The sequence below is a fragment of the Rhinopithecus roxellana genome, chromosome 18 (genome assembly GCF_007565055.1).
Source record: "Rhinopithecus roxellana isolate Shanxi Qingling chromosome 18, ASM756505v1, whole genome shotgun sequence".
Classification (NCBI taxonomy): Eukaryota; Metazoa; Chordata; class Mammalia; order Primates; family Cercopithecidae; genus Rhinopithecus; species Rhinopithecus roxellana.
Window position 1 is genome coordinate 26,512,259 of NC_044566.1, and position 18,932 is coordinate 26,531,190.

Sequence of the window (18,932 nt, forward strand, 5' to 3'; positions counted from 1 at the left end):
TCCATGATGTTTCACATTGATGCAGGTGCTGAAAGTACACAGTTGAAATAGACATTCGGCATGCCCTCACAGTGCTAGTAGTTGAGTAGATTCTATAAGCAGGTATATGCATTTATGTTTAGCATTTGGTACTGTTAATCTTTCTCTTTCTCTTTACTTTTATGGCATACTATCTTGTGAAAATCTCATCCACATACATAGTTTCCATGACCTCCTTTGTACTAAAGTCTGTGCAAAATAATCCCATGGATAACTCCTTAGTGGGCCTTTCTGGCTAGATATGCTTTAAATGCACTCATGTATCCATACCATAGATGTAGATACCTTATTTTAATCTCTGAGTAAGGCATGTAGCTGTAGCTCTCAACTTCCGCATTTATCCTCTTCCTCACTCTTTCTCTTATACTTTCTCTTTCTCTTAAAATACTTGTTGAGTACTATATCCCAGGAACTTTTCTGGACACAGGCTAGAGTAGTGAACAAGAAAGATAGAGCCTCTGCACTGTTGGAGCTTATAGCTTGGCGAGGAAGCAATACATTAAACAGTTCCATACATAATTACGGTTATTGACTATACAATGAAACGTAAGTATACGATGAACTGAGAGTGTATATTAGGGAAACTCATCTAGTGTGGGGAGTTAGTCTTAAGTGACACTTATGCTGAGACCTCAAAGATAAGTAGTGGTTAGCAGGAGAAGATGTGGTAGAGAATTTCAGGAAGAGGGAAAACCTTTGTGAAAGTTGTATGAAGCTTAACAGGTTCAGACAACTGAAAGAATATCCTTCTTGCTGGAGTAGGATGAATCAGGTGGAAAAGAATGCAAAATGAGGCAGGATAGATGGGTGGAGGTCAGTTATTGGAAGAGGATCTTTTAAACGATGTTGGTGCTTTTGGACTTTATCTTCAGAGAATTGAGAAGATACTGATTTTTAAGCTGGGGAATTATCCACTCAGGTTTGTGTCTTTAAAAGTTCAGTTAGGTTCCTGTGTGAAGAATGGATTGAAGGGTATGGATGTGCAGAAATGAGTTAAACATTTGCAGTGGTCCAGGTAAGAGGTGGTGGTAACCTAGCTTATTAGCATTGCAGCAGTAAAGATGGTGTGGACAGATTCAAGAACTGTTGATGAGATAAAATTGACCAGATTTTGTGATTATTTTGATTTCAAGAGTGAAACTGAAGGAAATGTCAAGGATAACATTTTCATCTGCCTGTTACTCTTATCTATTTGTTGACATTTTGGTATTTTGAAGTTAAATATCTTCAAAATCAAACCCATTACTTTTTTTCCAGCAGACTAACTCTTCCTTCTGACTTCTTGATTTTTATGAATGACATTGTCTACCTCCAGGTGACCTAGGCTTTAAACTTTTCTATTTTGTCACTGCTCTCACTAAATTAGTTACCAAATCTTAAGGACTTGACCTCTTCAGCATCTGGAACAACCTCCTCCCCTTTGCTCTCCCCTCATTCCCTCTTTTTTCCCTCCTGCTCCTCCTTTACCCCTTTTTTCTTTATTACAGCAGTAGCATCCTCTTGTTAGATCACTAAACTGTGCTTTCCATTCAAGTCTCTGAGCTCCTTGAGGACAAGAACTGTCTTTTTCATTTTGTGTCTTTACTACCTAGTGTCTCAGCATGGTGAACATAAAACATATTAAGTGAAATGAAAATAAAATGTTTTCCTTGCTTCTTGTTTCTTGCACCATAATTCTTATTCTTTATCACATATTTTTTTCTGTTTCTCAAAGTTATTCAGAGGCTTCCTTTTGCTTAAAGAATAATTTGGTCTTAGGGCTATGAGATAATGAATGTATCCAGACTGGTTGCTGGATACATAAAGTATACGAGTTGGGAATTTTCCTATAGTAGTTTAGCAAAAAGGGGCTTTTAAGTCCCTTTGCGCTGTAACCCTCACTACCAAAAAGAGCACATTTTTTTCTTGGAAACATTACTGATATTTGTAAACATCCCCACTATGGATAAAGTATAAAATACTTCATTTAATGCCTTTTTAAAGTTTTAAGTTTATATATGTTTCTGCAGAATTCAAATTTTTATTATCATTTAATATATATTGCTTAGCCGTCCCATGTTATCTTCTCAATAGCTACTTTATATGTTAGTATCTTATATGTGTATGTAAAGTATATTGTTTCACATAAAGAAAGTTTGCAAGAAAAAGATCCAAATGTCTATTTTGGAAATACGCATTTTTGATAGCTTTGTATGTCCTAATATGAACATTCATATGTTTTTTTCCCATTTTTCTTTTAATTTTTAGGAATAAGAAAATATTAAATAAGAAGAAATTGAAAAGAAAACAGAAGAGCAAGTCAAAAGTGAAGACAAGAAGCAAGGTAAAGCTGTTGGTAATTTATAAGGAATAGTAGTACTGTTTCATATGGTGATTTGAATAAAAATGCCAAGATTTAAAAGTATAAGTATAATTCACAAACCATTTTGTTTGTATGTGCTGAAGTAATTTTGTAAAAGCCCTTTATGATTTGGTTCCTCTTTTAGTTTCATCTTTCTTTTCTTTTCTTGCCCTTTTTTTTTTTTTTTGTTTCTTTTCTTTCTTGCCCTTTTTTTTTTTTTTTTGAAACAAGGTCTTGTTCTGTCACCCAGGCTGCAGTAGTTTCCTGGGCTCAAGTGATCCTTCCGTCTCAGCCTCCTAAGTAGCTGGGACTACAAGTAAATGTCACCACACCTAGCTAATTGTTAAATTTTTTGTAGAGACAGGGTCTCATGGTATTGGCCAGGCTTGTCTCGAACTCATGGGCTCAAGCAATTCTCTCACCTCAGCCTCCCAAATACTGGGATTGCTGGCATGAGCCACTGTGCCCAGCCTATTTTTGGGGGGTTTCTTGACCAGTAGCCTGGAAGTTAATATCTGGATGTTGAAAATTATTTATTATTTATTCTTATTATCTTTGATCAGTCCTTTGGGGGAATATATCCACTTCTGTTCTCTTTTTTCAATCTGACTACAGGTACTAGAAACTTAAGTAAAATTAGCTTGTAAACCGGGACTTGGGTTTGGGTTTGTCATATGCCTTTCTTGACAGAAATTAGGGAAACTTGGTGTGTCCATATTGTTCTGAGCCTCTTTTGACTGTTGGTAGCTGTACAAAAGAAAAGGCAATATGGAATATTTGAATTAGGTGAGAGCTTAGAAACCAAGAATCTATTTTCACATAATGCAGAGATCTCTGTAAAATCCATCTTTTTTATACTAAACATTTTCAGTGACCAGAGCACTTTATATAACAGTCTCTTTTCTGTTGAACATCTAGACAGAAGGAAGAGGAGAGTCATAACTGTGATTCCTGAACAGCTTCACTTGGAGTTAGAGAAACAATAGATGGGCCGGGCACGGTGGCTCAAGCCTGTAATCCCAGCACTTTGGGAGGCCGAGACGGGCGGATCACGAGGTCAGGAGATCGAGACCATCCTGGCTAACACGGTGAAACCCCGTCTCTACTAAAAAATACAAAAAACTAGCTGGGCGAGGTGGCGGGCGCCTGTAGTCCCAGCCATACGGGAGGCTGAGGCAGGAGAATGGCGTGAACCCGGGAGGAGGAGCTTGCAGTGAGCTGAGATCCGGCCACTGGACTGCAGCCCTGGCGACAGAGCAAGACTCCATCTCAAAACAAACAAACAAACAAACAAACAAACAAACAAACAAACAAACAAGAAACAATAGATTTGCTGGGCCTGTGTATCAACTGTAGAGGCAATTGTTTCCTACACTTTTAAGTTAGTGTTCTTGCTATTGTAACTGAGAGAAATCTACTTCAAAGTAGCAAACCTAAAATAAAATGAAAGGTTGGGGGATGGCATTTATTTGGTGGCTCTATCTTGAGATACAGCTGGATCCAGGGATGAAATAATATCATCGGCGAGCCACAGTGTCTCATGCCTGTAATCCCAGCACTTTGGGAAGCCGAGGCTGGCAGATCATGAGGTCAAGAGGTCGAGACCATCCTGGCCAACATGGTGAAACCCTGTCTCTACGAAAAATACAAAAATTTGATGGGTGTGGTGGCACGTGCCTGTAGTCCCATCTACCCAGGAGGCTGAGGCAGGAGAATCGCATGAAACTGGGAGGAGGAGGTTGCAGTGAGCTGAGATCGCACCACTGCACTCCAGCCTGGCGACAGAGTAAGACTCCGTCTCAAAATAAATAAATAAAATCATCGAACCCGTATTTTCAGCTCTTGCTTCTGCCTTCCTCTGTGTGTGGACTTATTACCTGTGACTGAGGACTGAGGCTGCCAGCAGCTCTAACTCCATATGCTCTGAGCAAGAGGCAATCTGTTTTACTAGTCATAGCAGAAAGTCTTGGGTAGGATTTTCAGTTTACCTGCATCATTTGCTTTGACTACGGAGACATGGGATACTTTGGTTAGACTGAGTTATATTTTTAACCCAGAGATGGGCAGGGGTGAGCACCCTGGTGAATAGGCCACATGAAATGAGGGAGGAATAGTTACCCTGAGGAAAGTGTTGCTGGGCGGCAGAAAAATAATGTCTGTTCACTGTATCCCTTCTCATTACTTCTGCTTCTGGGATAGAGGAGGGAAGTGGAACGTATTCTCAATATACAGAAAACCTCTAACAAATACAGTCATTCAGATTTCCAACCTCTGTCCCTTTTCAACTTTTTGGTGCTATGTGCAAATCAGAGTATGGGAATTTTGAGTATCTTTTAAGTTTTTTTAAGGTTTCATTTGGTGATTTCCTGAGGTGGTGGCATATGATATCCAGGAAGAGATGAGGAGAAGTTAAGGTCTTTTGTCCCTTTCGATTCGGCCTCCAATTAGCTTTGTGCCCTTAGCAATTCAGTTTTTTTCCTCTTGCCCTCAGTATTTATATATCTTCTTTTTAAGAGTAGTTTGAGATAACAATGATATAAATAAGTTCATTAATTTATTCCTCAAACATTAATTGCATGCTGAGTATGTGCAGGCATTATACTGGATGTTTGGGATACAAAGATGAGTAAGAGGGATTTTTTGCTCATGGAAAGAATATAAAGTAGTAAAATGGTGTTGTTAGTCTCCTTGACCTGTATTACTTTTTCCAGGTTATTTTTCATCTACTCTGTTTTTGAGAGTTATTTTCAAAATGCCATTTAGCTGGCATTTTATCTACTTTATGTATTATATATACATAGCCTGTTATATCTACTTTATATCCTTTATGGCTGTCAACCCCTCTATTTCTCCTCATCCCATCCATCAGTCATCTCCTCTATTTAATTTCCATCTTACCCAGATTAGATACCACAGCCTTTCTTTTTAGGAAAACTCTTACTTAATCTGTAACAAATTACACAAACTTGGTGGTTTAAAATAACACTAGTTATCTTACAGTTGGAAATCTGAAGTCCAAAATGGATCTCACTAAGCTAAAATCAAGGTATCAGCAAGACTGTATTCCTTCTGGAGGCTCTAGGAGGGAATCTGTTTTTTTGCCTTTCCAGTTTCTATAATAGAGGCTGCTCAAATGTCTTGGGTTGTGGCCCTCTTCCATCTTCAAAGCCAGTCGGTGGTTGGTTGAGTTTTCTCATGTGGCATCACTGATAGTTTTCTGTTGTTTTATCTCCTCCTCTCACTGTCCAGCCCTCCTCTTTCACTTGTAAGGACCCTTGTGATTACATTGGCCCATCCAGATAATCTGTGCATGTATGCTTAGTTTAATCACATATACAGCGTCCCTTTTGCCGTGTAAGGTCACATTCACGTGGGTTTTGGGGAATTAGGGTGTAAATGTTTTTGGAGGCTATTATTTACCTACCATATCTCACTTGTATACTTTTGCATTAATCTGACAAAACTCAATCTTGTATGAATCCAGTTATTTTGTCCCTCCCTTAAGGTGAGTTTCATGTGCTGCCAAAGAGAGTTATACAAGAGTTAATTGATAACAATACACATTCATGATCGTCAGTCTCAAGTATACCATAGCCAGACTATCTTATTATTTTTTCTGGTCAAATAGTTCTCTTTTCTTCTGTGATTATTTCAGACCTTTGCCATGCTCCTCAAACCTCTGATAAATTCTACCCTCCAGCATATGACTTCACTTTCTTAGAGGAGAAATCAAATTCATTAGTCAGAAAACTTCCTCAACTTCCCGATCCCAAATGTGTCTGTCTTAGATCAGGCTTCTCAGTACCTGAGCCTGACATAGAGATTTGAAGTTTGCAGTTCAGTGAGTTTTGGAAGTTAGCATTCATGCATAGAAGCACTACTGCAGTCAAAGTTCAGAACACTTCCATCATCTCCAGGGGTCTTCTTTTTATTTTTTGAGACGGAGTCTCACTCTCTTGCCCAGGCTGGAGTGCAGTGGTGTGTGATCTTAGCACACTGCAGCTTCTACCTCCTGGGTTCAAGCAATTTCCCCGCCTCAGCCTCCTGAGTAGCTGGGATTATAGGCACCAGCCACCATGTCCAGCTAATTTTTGTATTTTTAGTAGAGACAAGATTTCACCATGTTGGCCAGGCTGGTCTCAAACTCCTGATCTCAGGTGATCCACCCGCAGTTGGCCTCCCAAAGTGTTGGGGTTACAGGCGTGAGCCACCGCGCCTGACCGGTTTTCCTATCCTCTTCTGATTCTGTCCCTCCCTATAACCCTGGCTCTAGACAACCACAGATATATTTTCTGTCACTGTAGATTAGTTTTCATTTTCTAGAACTTGGTATAAATGTGATCATATTGTGAGTACTCTTTTTTTTTTTTTAAATCTGGTGTCTTTCCCTCAGCATAATTTGTGTTTATGTTGTTGTATATCAGTAGTTCATTCCATTTTTTTGCTGATTTTATTATATATATATATATATATATATATATATATATATATATATATGCACGTGTGTGTGTGTTCATTTTTCTTGGGTGCATACTAGGTAGTGGAATGGTTAAGTGGTTTTTCCTTTGATTTGCCAGAAGTACTCATAAATCTCATAAGCAGTTTATACTCATGGCTAAGATTTATTACAACAAAGGATGCAGAGCAAGCAGCAGGAAAAGGTATGTGTTTGTGATGTATAGGGAGTTATGGCATAGGCTTCCTAGTTCTTTGTTGACTGAGCACACAGACATGTTTTCTCTCTGGCAGTGAACTACAGAGAAATGTGTGTATTGTTTTTGCTCAGGTGAATTTTAGAATTCAAGACTTTTTGTGGGTTTGGTCACATAGACATATCTTGTTAGTCAGACACAGTAAGTGAAACTCAGGTACACATCGTAAAGCTTGATGTTTGTACATGCAGAGAAGTCTGACAGGCCAGGAGGCATGGTCCATTGCTCCACGTGTTCATAACAAAATCATCAATCACTACCACAAAGAAAACTCTAAGCATCCACATTCCCGAAGGTTGGCCAAGGGTCAATCATGGTTTCCTTGGGGAAATACAAGGAGTAAGCCATCATGCCTGCGGCGTTAACTTTTTCCTCAGCATTGGCATGGTAAATGTACGTTTAGCTTTTTAAGAAACCAGAAAACTCTTTTCCAAAGTGGTTGTTCCAATCTGTAGTCCCACCAGTAGTATATGACCAATCTAGTTGCTTCACATCTTTGCAAACACGTGGTATTAGCTTTTTAAATTTTAGTCAAAGTCTACTGAGTAGGGGTTTCCTACTCAGTAATTTTAGCTTGCTTTTCTCTAATGACTAATAATGTGAAATCTTTTCATGTACCTTTTGCCATTCTTATTTTTTTGATGTGAAATGTCTGTTCAGATCTTGCCTCCTTATATTTGTAATTGTCTTCTTATTACTGAATTGCCAGAGTTTCTCATATATTCTAAATACAAGTCTTTTGTCAGATGTCTGCATTCCAGATACATTTCTCCTGTTCTAGTGGCTTGCGTTTGGGGGAAGAATTGCCATTTTAATGATATTGAATTTTCCAATCCATGAACATGGTATATATCTCCATTTATTTAAGTCTTTAAATTTCACTCAGCAACACTTTTTTGTTTTCAGTGTGTAGGGCTTACACATATTTTCTTACTTTTATTTACAGTTATTTTATATTTTTGATGTTATTGTAAATGCAATTATTTTTGAAAATTTATTTTGCTTTGAGATGATTTCAGTATGAATGCAGTGTGTATGTGTTCGTGTGCACCTAAGTCTGTGTAATTTTATCACATGTGTAGGTCCATGTGACTCTTACTACAGTCTGGATATACAGCAGTTCCATCACAAGGATTCTCTGTGATATCCTTTATAACCTTTATAGTGTCTTCCTTCCTCACCCTCTCCTTAGCTTCTGGCAACCACTGATCTGTTCAGCATTTATAATTTTACCATTTTAAGAATCTTATCCAGTGGAATTGTGTAGTATGTAGTCATTTAATGATTGGCGCTTTTTCCCCCACTTGGCAAAATGTCTTTGAGATTCACACACATTGTTGTATATTGTTTGTTCCTTGCTGAGTAAGCATTTCATGGGATGTACCATAGTTTATTTAACCATTTACCCATTAAAGGATATATCGGTCGTTTCTAGCTTTTGACTATTTTAAAAGAAAGCTGTTACGAACATTCATGTACTGGTTTTTGTGTGAACATAAGTTTTTTTCCTCTGGTGTAAATGTCCAAGAGCATAATTGCTGGATTATATGGTAAGCACATACTTAGTTTTGTAGGAAATTGCTGTACTTTCTTCCAGGGTGGCTATACCATTTTACATGACCATCAACAATGTATAAGTTTCTCCTCATCCCCACCAGCATTTGGTGTTGTCACTATTTATTTTAGCCATTCTGATAGGTGTGTACTGTATCTCATTTTAATTTGCATTTCCTGGTAGCTAATGATGTAGAAATTCTTTTCATGTACTTATTTGCCCTTTGTATATCTTCTATATTGATGTGTTTATTCCTGTCTTTTGCCCATTTTCTAATTAGATTCCTTATTTGTTTTTACTGTTGACTTTTGAGAATTCTTTATATATTCTGAATACTCATCCTTTGTTGGATATGTGGTTTGCAGATATTTTCTCCCAGACTGTGACTTCAATGCTTTTATTTTTGAAATTACATTTTTCAATTGTTCATTCCTAGTATGTGGATATACTACTCTTTTTATATAGTAATCTTATATCCTGATTTTGTTAAATCTACATACTATTTCTGGTAGCTTTTTTGCAGATTCCTTAAGATTTTCTATGTTTTTTTTATAAGTAAAAACATTTCTTTTTTAGAAAATACTTCTTCTTGCCTTTTTCCCTTGGCTGGATAGGATATTTTCCTTGTACTAGATAGGATATCCAGTACAATGTTGATCAGTTGCTGAGAGTAGACCTATTTGCCTGGATCACAATCTTAGAGGGAAAGCATTCAGTCTGTTACCACTTTAGCTGTGGTTATTTTGTAGGTACCCTTTATCAAGTTGAGAAAATTTCCTTCTATTCCTAACTTATACATTTTTTTTTTCTGTCATGAATCAATACTGGATTTTTTGTCAAATGATTTTTCTATTTGCAGTATAACATATTTTTTTTCTGTTATGACAGTGATTGCTTTTCCAGTGTTGCACCAACATTGTCCCTGGATTAAAACTCAGTTGGTCATAATATATTACTTTTTTATATATTGTTGGATTTGGATAGCTAATATTTGTAATAGCTCTGGATAATTGGATAAGAGATATTTGTAATATCTCTTATGCATATACTCATAAGTTATATGCCATGCCAGTTTAACTTTGATATATTTCTTATTTAACAAGAGTATTTTGTTTGTTTTTTTCCAATTCTTTATGGAAGAAGAGTCGAATTTTTGGGACCAAGTTTTTTTGGTACTTGTGGTATCATTTTGTTTGTCTTAGATACTTCCTAGACATACTTTAATTATTGGAACTTGAATTTCCAAAATATCTTAAAACAACTTTTTATATTTATGATGTAAATGTTGATCTTGAAATTGTAGTTGCTGTCTGATGAATAAAATATTGGTCATAAAAGAGAAACTGTTTAGTCTTAACAAATTACCAAGCACATGATTTTTAGCCTTCATCAATACTGATAGATGAGAGAGAGCTTAGGGAAGCATCTACAGTTTACTTGGCATTACTGTTATTTGAATGAGGATGAAATCAGTTGATGAAAATTAAGTTTTTTGGGGGCAGACCCTCATTTCTGTGTAAACTTCTGTATCTACTTATAAAAGTATTCAAAATGCAATCTAATATTTGTAGTAAGTCACTGAGACTCTACAGTATATCTGGTGTCTCTTAGCAAGGCATCAAATGAACTTCTTTGATCCAGAACTCTAGCAGTTCAGCTTTGTTGAGTCTATTCCTGTCGTGACGATAAGAGAATATTTTTAAGTTTTTTGCCTATCCCTTTCAAGCGCTTGTCAGATTGGTTGGTTATTGCTGCGTTACTCAAAAAAGAGTGAGGTATAGAAAAAGGGACTAGAACTTGGGTCCATAAACTCAGACTGTCTCTGCTGTGTCACAAAAGGTGTCTTCTGCAAGTCAGTTAGCCTGTCTAATCTTTACTTTTATTTAAAATGGGACTTGATGATAGAAAAGAGTGTGAAATGGAAGTACTCTGTTTTGTATTTCAGTCTGAAAACTTGGAGAATACAGTAATCATACCAGATATCAAACTACATAGCAATCCTTCTGCTTTCAATATTTACTGTAATGTACGCCATTGCGTTCTGGAATGGCAGAAAAAGGAAATATCGTTGGCAGCTGCATCTAAGAACTCTGTGCAGAGTGGAGAATCAGATAGTGATGAAGAAGAGGAATCCAAAGAGCCCCCTATCAAGCTTCCAAAGGTAAGCCACTGAGTTCTATTAATATTTAGATGTATAACCTGCAGGTGTTCTGGCTATAATGCATATATATGCATTGTTAAAATATCTTGCTTTATGTAAGATTGCATGCTAAAAATAACATGGCTAATGGGCAAAAATAGATTTGGAGCAGAAAAGGAAAACTCTGTGCAACTTTATATCTAAGGTGCTAACAAAGTCAATAATTGATAATTCACTAGAAAGCGCAGGAAGGGAGATGAGTGGATTGGAGTCTGTTACAGGGGCAATTAAAAAATATACAAAAGCAGTAGGCTGGAAATGCTGATACAGAGGCATGGAGCCATGGCAGATGGAAGTAGAGCTCTGAGCCAGTGGGCCGAGAGTAAGGTGGACACAAGAAAAAGCCAAGAGCCCTGGAAAGCTGGGAGGTACTCCTTGCCTGGGATGCAGGTATGCAGTTTTATTTCTCTTGAAATAGAACTACAAAGCCTGTCAGCTGTGTAGTAGCTAGGCTGAGAGCCTTTTCCTTTCTGCCTAAGCTTATAATTGTATTCTTGATATTGTGGCTTCCCTTGATTAGGAAAAAAAAAAAAATCCCATATGAACCAACTTAACTTCTGCATTATTCTGATATTACTCCCTTATTTACCAGGAGCATATAAGCTAGTTGGTATTTCTACAATAGAAACATGTATTGTAGGCTGGGCGCAGTGGCTCACACCTGTAATCCCAGCACTTTGGGAGGCCGAGGTGGGTGGGTCACCTGAGATCAGGAGTTTGAGAACAGCATGGCCAACATGGTGAAACCCCGTCTCTACTAAAAATACAAAAATTAGCCTGGTGTTGTGGCAGGTGCCTGTAATCCCAGCTACTAAGAGGCTGAGGCAGGAAAATTGCTTGAACACGGGAGGCGGAGGTTGCAGTGACCTGAGATCATGCCATTGCACTCCGGCCTGGGCGACAGAGTGAGACTGTCTCAAAAAAAAAAAAAGGGGGGGGGGAGCGGAGCAAGATGGCCGAATAGGAACAGCTCCAGTCTCCAACTCCCAGCGCAAGCGACACAGAAGACTGGTGATTTCTGCATTTTCAACTGAGGTACTGGGGTCATCTCACTAGGGAGTGCCGGACAATCGGTGCTGGTCAGCTGCTGCAGCTGGACCAGCGAGAGCTGAAGCAGGGCGAGCCATCGCCTCACCTGGGAAGCGCAAGGGGGAAGGGAATCCCTTTTCCTAGCCAGGGGAACTGAGACACACAACACCTGGAAAATCGGGTAACTCCCACCCCAATACTGCGCTTTAAGCAAACTGGCACACCAGGAGAATATATCCCACACCTGGCCGGGAGGGTCCCACGCCCACGGAGCCTCCCTCATTGCTAACACAGCAGTCTGCGGCGATCTAACCGCAAGGCAGCAGCGAGGCTGGGGGAGGGGCACCCGCCATTGCTGAGGCTTAAGTAGGTAAACAAAGCCGCGGGGAAGCTCGAACTGGGTGGAGCTCACAGCAGCTCAAGGAAACCTGCCTGTATCTGTAGACTCCACCTCTGGGGACAGGGCACAGCTAAAAAACAACAGGGGAAGCAGCAGAGGCCTGTGCAGACGCGAACGACTCTGTCTGACAGCTTTGAAGAGAGCAGTGGCTCTCCCAACAGCGGAGGTTGAGATCTGAGAACGGACAGACTGCCTGCTCAAGTGGGTCCCTGACCCCTGAGTATCCTAACTGGGAGACATCCCCCACTAGGGGCAGTCTGACACCCCACACCTCACAGGGTGGAGTACACCCCTGAGAGGAAACTTCCAAAGTAAGAATCACACAGGTACACTCGCTGTTTAGCAATATTCTATCTTCTGCAACCTCTGCTGCTGATACCCAGGCAAACAGGGTCTGGAGTGGACCTCAAGCAATCTCCAACAGACCTGCAGCTGAGGGTCCTGACTGTCAGAAGGAAAACTATCAAACAGGAAGGACACCTATACCAAAACCCCATCACTACGTCACCATCATCAAAGACCAGAGACAGATAAAACCACAAAGATGGGGAAAAAGCAGGGTAGAAAAGCTGGAAATTCAAAAAATAAGAGCGCATCTCCCCCTGCAAAGGAGCGCAGCCCATTGCCAGCAACGGATCAAAGCTGGTCAGAGAATGACTTTGACGAAATGAGAGAAGAAGGCTTCAGTCCATCAAACTTCTCAGAGCTAAAGGAGGAATTACGTACCCAGCGCAAAGGAACTAAAAATCTTGAAAAAAGAGTGGAAGAATTGACAGCTAGAATAATTAATGCAGAGAAGGTCATAAACGAAATGACAGAGATGAAAATCATGACACGAGAAATACGTGACAAATGCACAAGCTTCAGTAACCGACTCGATCAACTGGAAGAAAGAGTATCAGCGATTGAGGATCCAATGAATGAAATGAAGCGAGAAGAGAAACCAAAAGAAAAAAGAAGAAAAAAAATGAACAAAGCCTGCAAGATGTATGGGATTATGTAAAAAGACCAAATCTCCGTCTGATTGGGGTGCCTGAAAGTGAGGGGGAAAATGGAACCAAGTTGGAAAACACTCTTCAGGATATCATCCAGGAGAACTTCCCCAACCTAGTAGGGCAGGCCAACATTCAAATTCAGGAAATACAGAGAACGCCACAAAGATACTCCTCAGAAGAGCAACTCCAAGACACATAATTGCCAGATTCACCAAAGTTGAAATGAAGGAAAGAATCTTAAGGGCAGCCAGAGAGAAAGGTCGGGTTCCCCACAAAGGGAAGCCCATCAGACTAACAGCAGATCTCTCGGCAGAAACTCTACGAGCCAGAAGAGAGTGGGGGCCAATATTCAACGTTCTTAAAGAAAAGAATTTTCAACCCAGAATTTCATATCCAGCCAAACTAAGTTTCATAAGTGAAGGAGAAATAAAATCCTTTACAGATAAGCAAATGCTTAGAGATTTTGTCACCACCAGGCCTGCCTTACGAGAGACCCTGAAGGAAGCCCTAAACATGGAAAGGAACAACCAGTACCAGCCATTGCAAAAAACATGCCAAAATGTAAAGACCATCGAGGCTAGGAAGAAACTGCATCAACTAACGAGCAAAATAACCAGTTAATATAATGGCAGGATCAAGTTCACACATAACAATATTAACCTTAAATGTTAATGGACTAAATGCTCCAATTAAAAGACACAGACTGGCAAACTGGGTAAAGAGTCAAGACCCATCAGTCTGCTGTATTCAGGAGACCCATCTCACATGCAGAGACATACATAGGCTCAAAATAAAGGGATGGAGGAAGATCTACCAAGTAAATGGAGAACAAAAAAAAGCAGGGGTTGCAATCCTAGTCTCTGATAAAACAGACTTTAAACCATCAAAGATCAAAAGAGACAAAGAAGGCCATTACATAATGGTAAAGGGATCAATTCAACAGGAAGAGCTAACTATCCTAAATATATATGCACCCAATACAGGGGCACCCAGATTCATAAAGCAAGTCCTTAGAGACTTACAAAGAGACTTAGACTCCCATACAATAATAATGGGAGACTTCAACACTCCACTGTCAACATTAGACAGATCAACGAGACAGAAAGTTAACAAGGATATCCAGGAATTGAACTCATCTCTGCACCAAGCAGACCTAATAGACATCTGTAGAACTCTCCACCCCAAATCAACAGAATATACATTCTTCTCAGCACCACATTGCACTTATTCCAAAATTGACCACATAATTGGAAGTAAAGCATTCCTCAGCAAATGTAAAAGAACAGAAATTATAACAAACTATCTCTCAGACCACAGTGCAATCAAACTAGAACTCAGGACTAAGAAACTCAATCAAAACCGCTCAACTACATGGAAACTGAACAACCTGCTCCTGAATGACTACTGGGTACATAACGAAATGAAAGCAGAAATAAAGATGTTCTTTGAAACCAATGAGAACAAAGATACAACATACCAGAATCTCTGGGACACATTTAAAGCAGTGTGTAGAGGGAAATTTATAGCACTAAATGCCCACAAGAGAAAGCAGGAAAGATCTAAAATTGACGCTCTAACATCACAATTAAAAGAACTAGAGAGGCAAGAGCAAACACATTCAAAAGCTAGCAGAAGGCAAGAAATGACTAAGATCAGAGCAGAACCGAAGGAGATAGAGACACAAAAAACCCTCCAAAAAATCAATGAATGCAGGAGTTGGTTTTTTGAAAAGATCAACAAAATTGACAGACCGCTAGCAAGACTAATAAGAAAAGAGAGAGGAATCAAATAGACGCAATAAAAAATGATAAAGGGGATATCACCACGGACCCCACAGAAATACAAACTACCATCAGAGAATACTATAAACACCTCTACGCAAATCAACTAGAAAATCTAGAAGAAATGGATAATTTCCTGGACACTTACAGTCTCCCAAGACTAAACCAGGAAGAAGTTGAATCCCTGAATAGACCAATAGCAGGCTCTGAAATTGAGGCAGCAATCAATAGCCTACCCACCAAAAAAAGTCCAGGACCAGATGGATTCACAGCTGAATTCTACCAGAGGTACAAGGAGGAGCTGGTACCATTCCTTCTGAAACTATTCCAATCAATAGAAAAAGAGGGAATCCTCCCTAACTCTTTTTATGAGGCCAACATCATCCTGATACCAAAGCCTGGCAGAGACACAACAAAAAAAGAGAATTTTAGACCAATATCCCTGATGAACATCGATGCAAAAATCCTCAATAAAATACTGGCAAACCGGATTCAGCAGCACATCAAAAAGCTTATCCACCATGATCAAGTGGGCTTCATCCCTGGGATGCAAGGCTGGTTCAACATTCGCAAATCAATAAACGTAATCCAGCATATAAACAGAACCAAAGACAAGAACCACATGATTATCTCAATAGATGCAGAAAAGGCTTTTGACAAAATTCAACAGCCCTTCATGCTAAAAACGCTCAATAAATTTGGTATTGATGGAACATACCTCAAAATAATAAGAGCTATTTATGACAAACCCACAGCTAATATCATACTGAATGGGCAAAAACTGGAAAAATTCCCTTAGAAAACTGGCACAAGACAGGGATGCCCTCTCTCACCACTCCTATTCAACATAGTGTTGGAAGTTCTGGCTAGGGCAATCAGGCAAGAGAAAGAAATAAAGGGTATTCAGTTTGGAAAAGAAGAAGTCAAATTGTCCCTGTTTGCAGATGACATGATTGTGTATTTAGAAAACCCCATTGTCTCAGCCCAAAATCTCCTTAAGCTGATAAGCAACTTCAGCAAAGTCTCAGGATACAAAATTAATGTGCAAAAATCACAAGCATTCTTATACACCAGTAACAGACAAACAGAGAGCCAAATCATGAATGAACTTCCATTCACAATGGCTTCAAAGAGAATCAAATACCTAGGAATCCAACTTACAAGGGATGTCAAGGACCTCTTCAAGGAGAACTACAAACCACTGCTCAGTGAAATAAAAGAGGACACAAACAAATGGAAGAACATACCATGCTCATGGATAGGAAGAATCAATATGGTGAAAATGGCCATACTGCCCAAGGTTATTTATAGATTCAATGCCATCCCCATCAAGCTACCAATGAGTTTCTTCACAGAATTGGAAAAAACTGCTTTAAAGTTCATACGGAACCAAAAAAGAGCCTGCATTGCCAAGACAATCTTAAGTCAAAAGGACAAAGCTGGAGGTGTCATGCTACCTGACTTCAAACTATACTACAAGGCTACAGTAACCAAAACAGCATGGTACTGGTACCAAAACAGAGATATAGACCAATGGAACAGAACAGAGTCCTCAGAAATAATACCACACATCTACAGCCATCTGATCTTTGACAAACCTGAGAGAAAGAAGAAATGGGGAAAGGATTCCCTATTTAATAAATGGTGCTGGGAAAATTGGCTAGCCATAAGTAGAAAGCTGAAACTGGATCCTTTCTTTACTCCTTATACGAAGATTAATTCAAGATGGATTAGAGACTTAAATGTTAGACCTAATACCATAAAAACCCTAGAAGAAAATCTAGGTAGTACCATTCAGGACATAGGCATGGGCAAGGACTTCATGTCTAAAACACCAAAAGTAACGGCAGCAAAAGCCAAAATTGACAAATGGGATCTCATTAAACTAAAGAGCTTCTGCACAGCCAAAGAAAGTACCATCAGAGTGAACAGGCAACCTACAGAATGGGAGAAAATTTTTGCAATCTACTCATCTGACAAAGGGCTAGTATCCAGAATCTACAAAGAACTCAAACAAATATACAAGAAAAAAACAACCCCATCAAAAAGTGGGCAAAGGATATGAACAGACATTTCTCAAAAGAAGACATTCATACAGCCAACAGACACATGAAAAAATCCTCATCATCACTCGCCATCAGAGAAATGCAAATCAAAACCACAATGAGATACCATCTCACACCAGTTAGAACGGCAATCATTAAAAAATCAGGAAACAACAGGTGTTGGAGAGGATGTGGAGAAATAGGAACACTTTTACACTGTTGGTGGGATTGTAAACTAGTTCAACCATTATGGAAAACAGTATGGCAATTCCTCAAGGATCTAGAACTAGATGTACCATATGACCCAGCCATCCCACTACTGGGTATATACCCAAAGGATTATAAATTATTCTACTACAAAGACACATGCACACGTATGTTTATTGTGGCACTATTCACGATAGCAAAGGCTTGGAATCAACCCAAATGTCCATCTGTGACAGAGTGGATTAAGAAAATGTGGCACATATACACCACGGAATACTATGCAGCCATAAAAAAGGATGAATTTGCGTCCTTTCTAGGGACATGGATGCAGCTGGAAACCATCACTCTTAGCAAACTATCACAAGAAGAGAAAACCAAACACCGCATGTTCTCACTCATAGGTGGGAACTGAACAATGAGATCACTTGGACTCGGGAAGGGGAACATCACACACTGGGGCCTATCATGGAGAGGGGGGAGGGGGGAGGGATTGCATTGGGGAGTTATACATGATATAAATGATGAATTGATGGGTGCTGACGAGTTGATGGGTGCAGCACACCAACATGGCACAAGTATACATATGTAACAAACCTGCACGTTATGCACATGTACCCTAGAACTTGAAGTATAATAAAAATAAATAAATAAATAAAGCTAAAAAAAAAAAAAAGAAAGAAAAACCTGTGTTTCTTTTTGTACTGTGTTCTGTTTAAGTATTGCTATATTTAAGACTGGAAGGTTATTTTATATATTTAATGTATTTTTTTCTATATAGTAGGTATAGTTAATATTTATAACAAAAGAATAGGTGAAAATATAGACATTTTTAAATAGTGCCTTTATATGACTTATGCATGTTGCTTTTTTTCTAAACAGATACTCAAAATGATTTTATAATTATAAGTGATTTATGTACTATTGCCTTTTTACTAAACTGATAACCTTAAAATTATGCCTTGAAAACTTATACATTTCCACAAGGGATTGTGTAAATATTTTTTATGACTTGGAAATAGCAGCATAAATGGAACCTGGTCTGAGTTCTTTTGCACATTTTATGGTGGCTGAACTAAGTACACCACCATCCGTAATCATATTGTCAGGTTCTTCTCACCTTATTCTTGGCACATGGCTTGCTTCATATTTCATAGAGTAATAAAGGTTTTGTGAACTTACTCAGCTTCTTGATCAGCCATCTTCACATGTCCTTTTTGCCTCCTGTTTTAGAGTTGAGACCCTTTTCTTCTTCTTATTTCCTTTGTCTGCAACGTCCTAACTGCTACTCTAATAGCTCCTTCCTTCCTTCCTTCCTTTCCTTCCTTTCCTTCCTTTTCTTTCTTTCTTTGATGGAGTTTTGCTTTTGCTGTCCAGGCTGGAGTGCAATGGCATGATCTTGGCTCACTGAAACCTCTGCCTCCTGAGTTCCAGCAATTCTCCTGCCTCAGCCTCCTGAGTAGCTGGGATTACAGGCATGTGCCACCACGCCTGGCTAATTTTGTATTTTTAGTAGAGATGGGGTTTCTCCATGTTGGTCAGGCTGGTCTCGAACTCCGGACCTCAGGTGATCCACCCACCTCGGCCTCCCAAAGTGCTGAGATTACAGGTGTGAGCCACTGTGCCCAGCC

At 39.2% G+C, this 18,932-nt stretch overlaps 1 protein-coding gene across 13 annotated transcripts in view; it reads left to right on the top strand.

Annotated features, from left to right (window-relative positions):
• MYCBP2 (MYC binding protein 2) overlaps positions 1-18,932 on the top strand; it is a 292,153-nt gene that overhangs the window by 28,018 nt on the left and 245,203 nt on the right. For all 13 annotated transcript variants that reach the window (XM_010374615.2, XM_030921889.1, XM_030921891.1 and 10 more), the window contains exons 2-3: positions 2,287-2,362; positions 10,593-10,808. In XM_010374615.2, the coding sequence (XP_010372917.1) occupies positions 2,287-2,362; positions 10,593-10,808 (292 nt within the window). The remainder of the gene's footprint in view (positions 1-2,286; positions 2,363-10,592; positions 10,809-18,932) is intronic.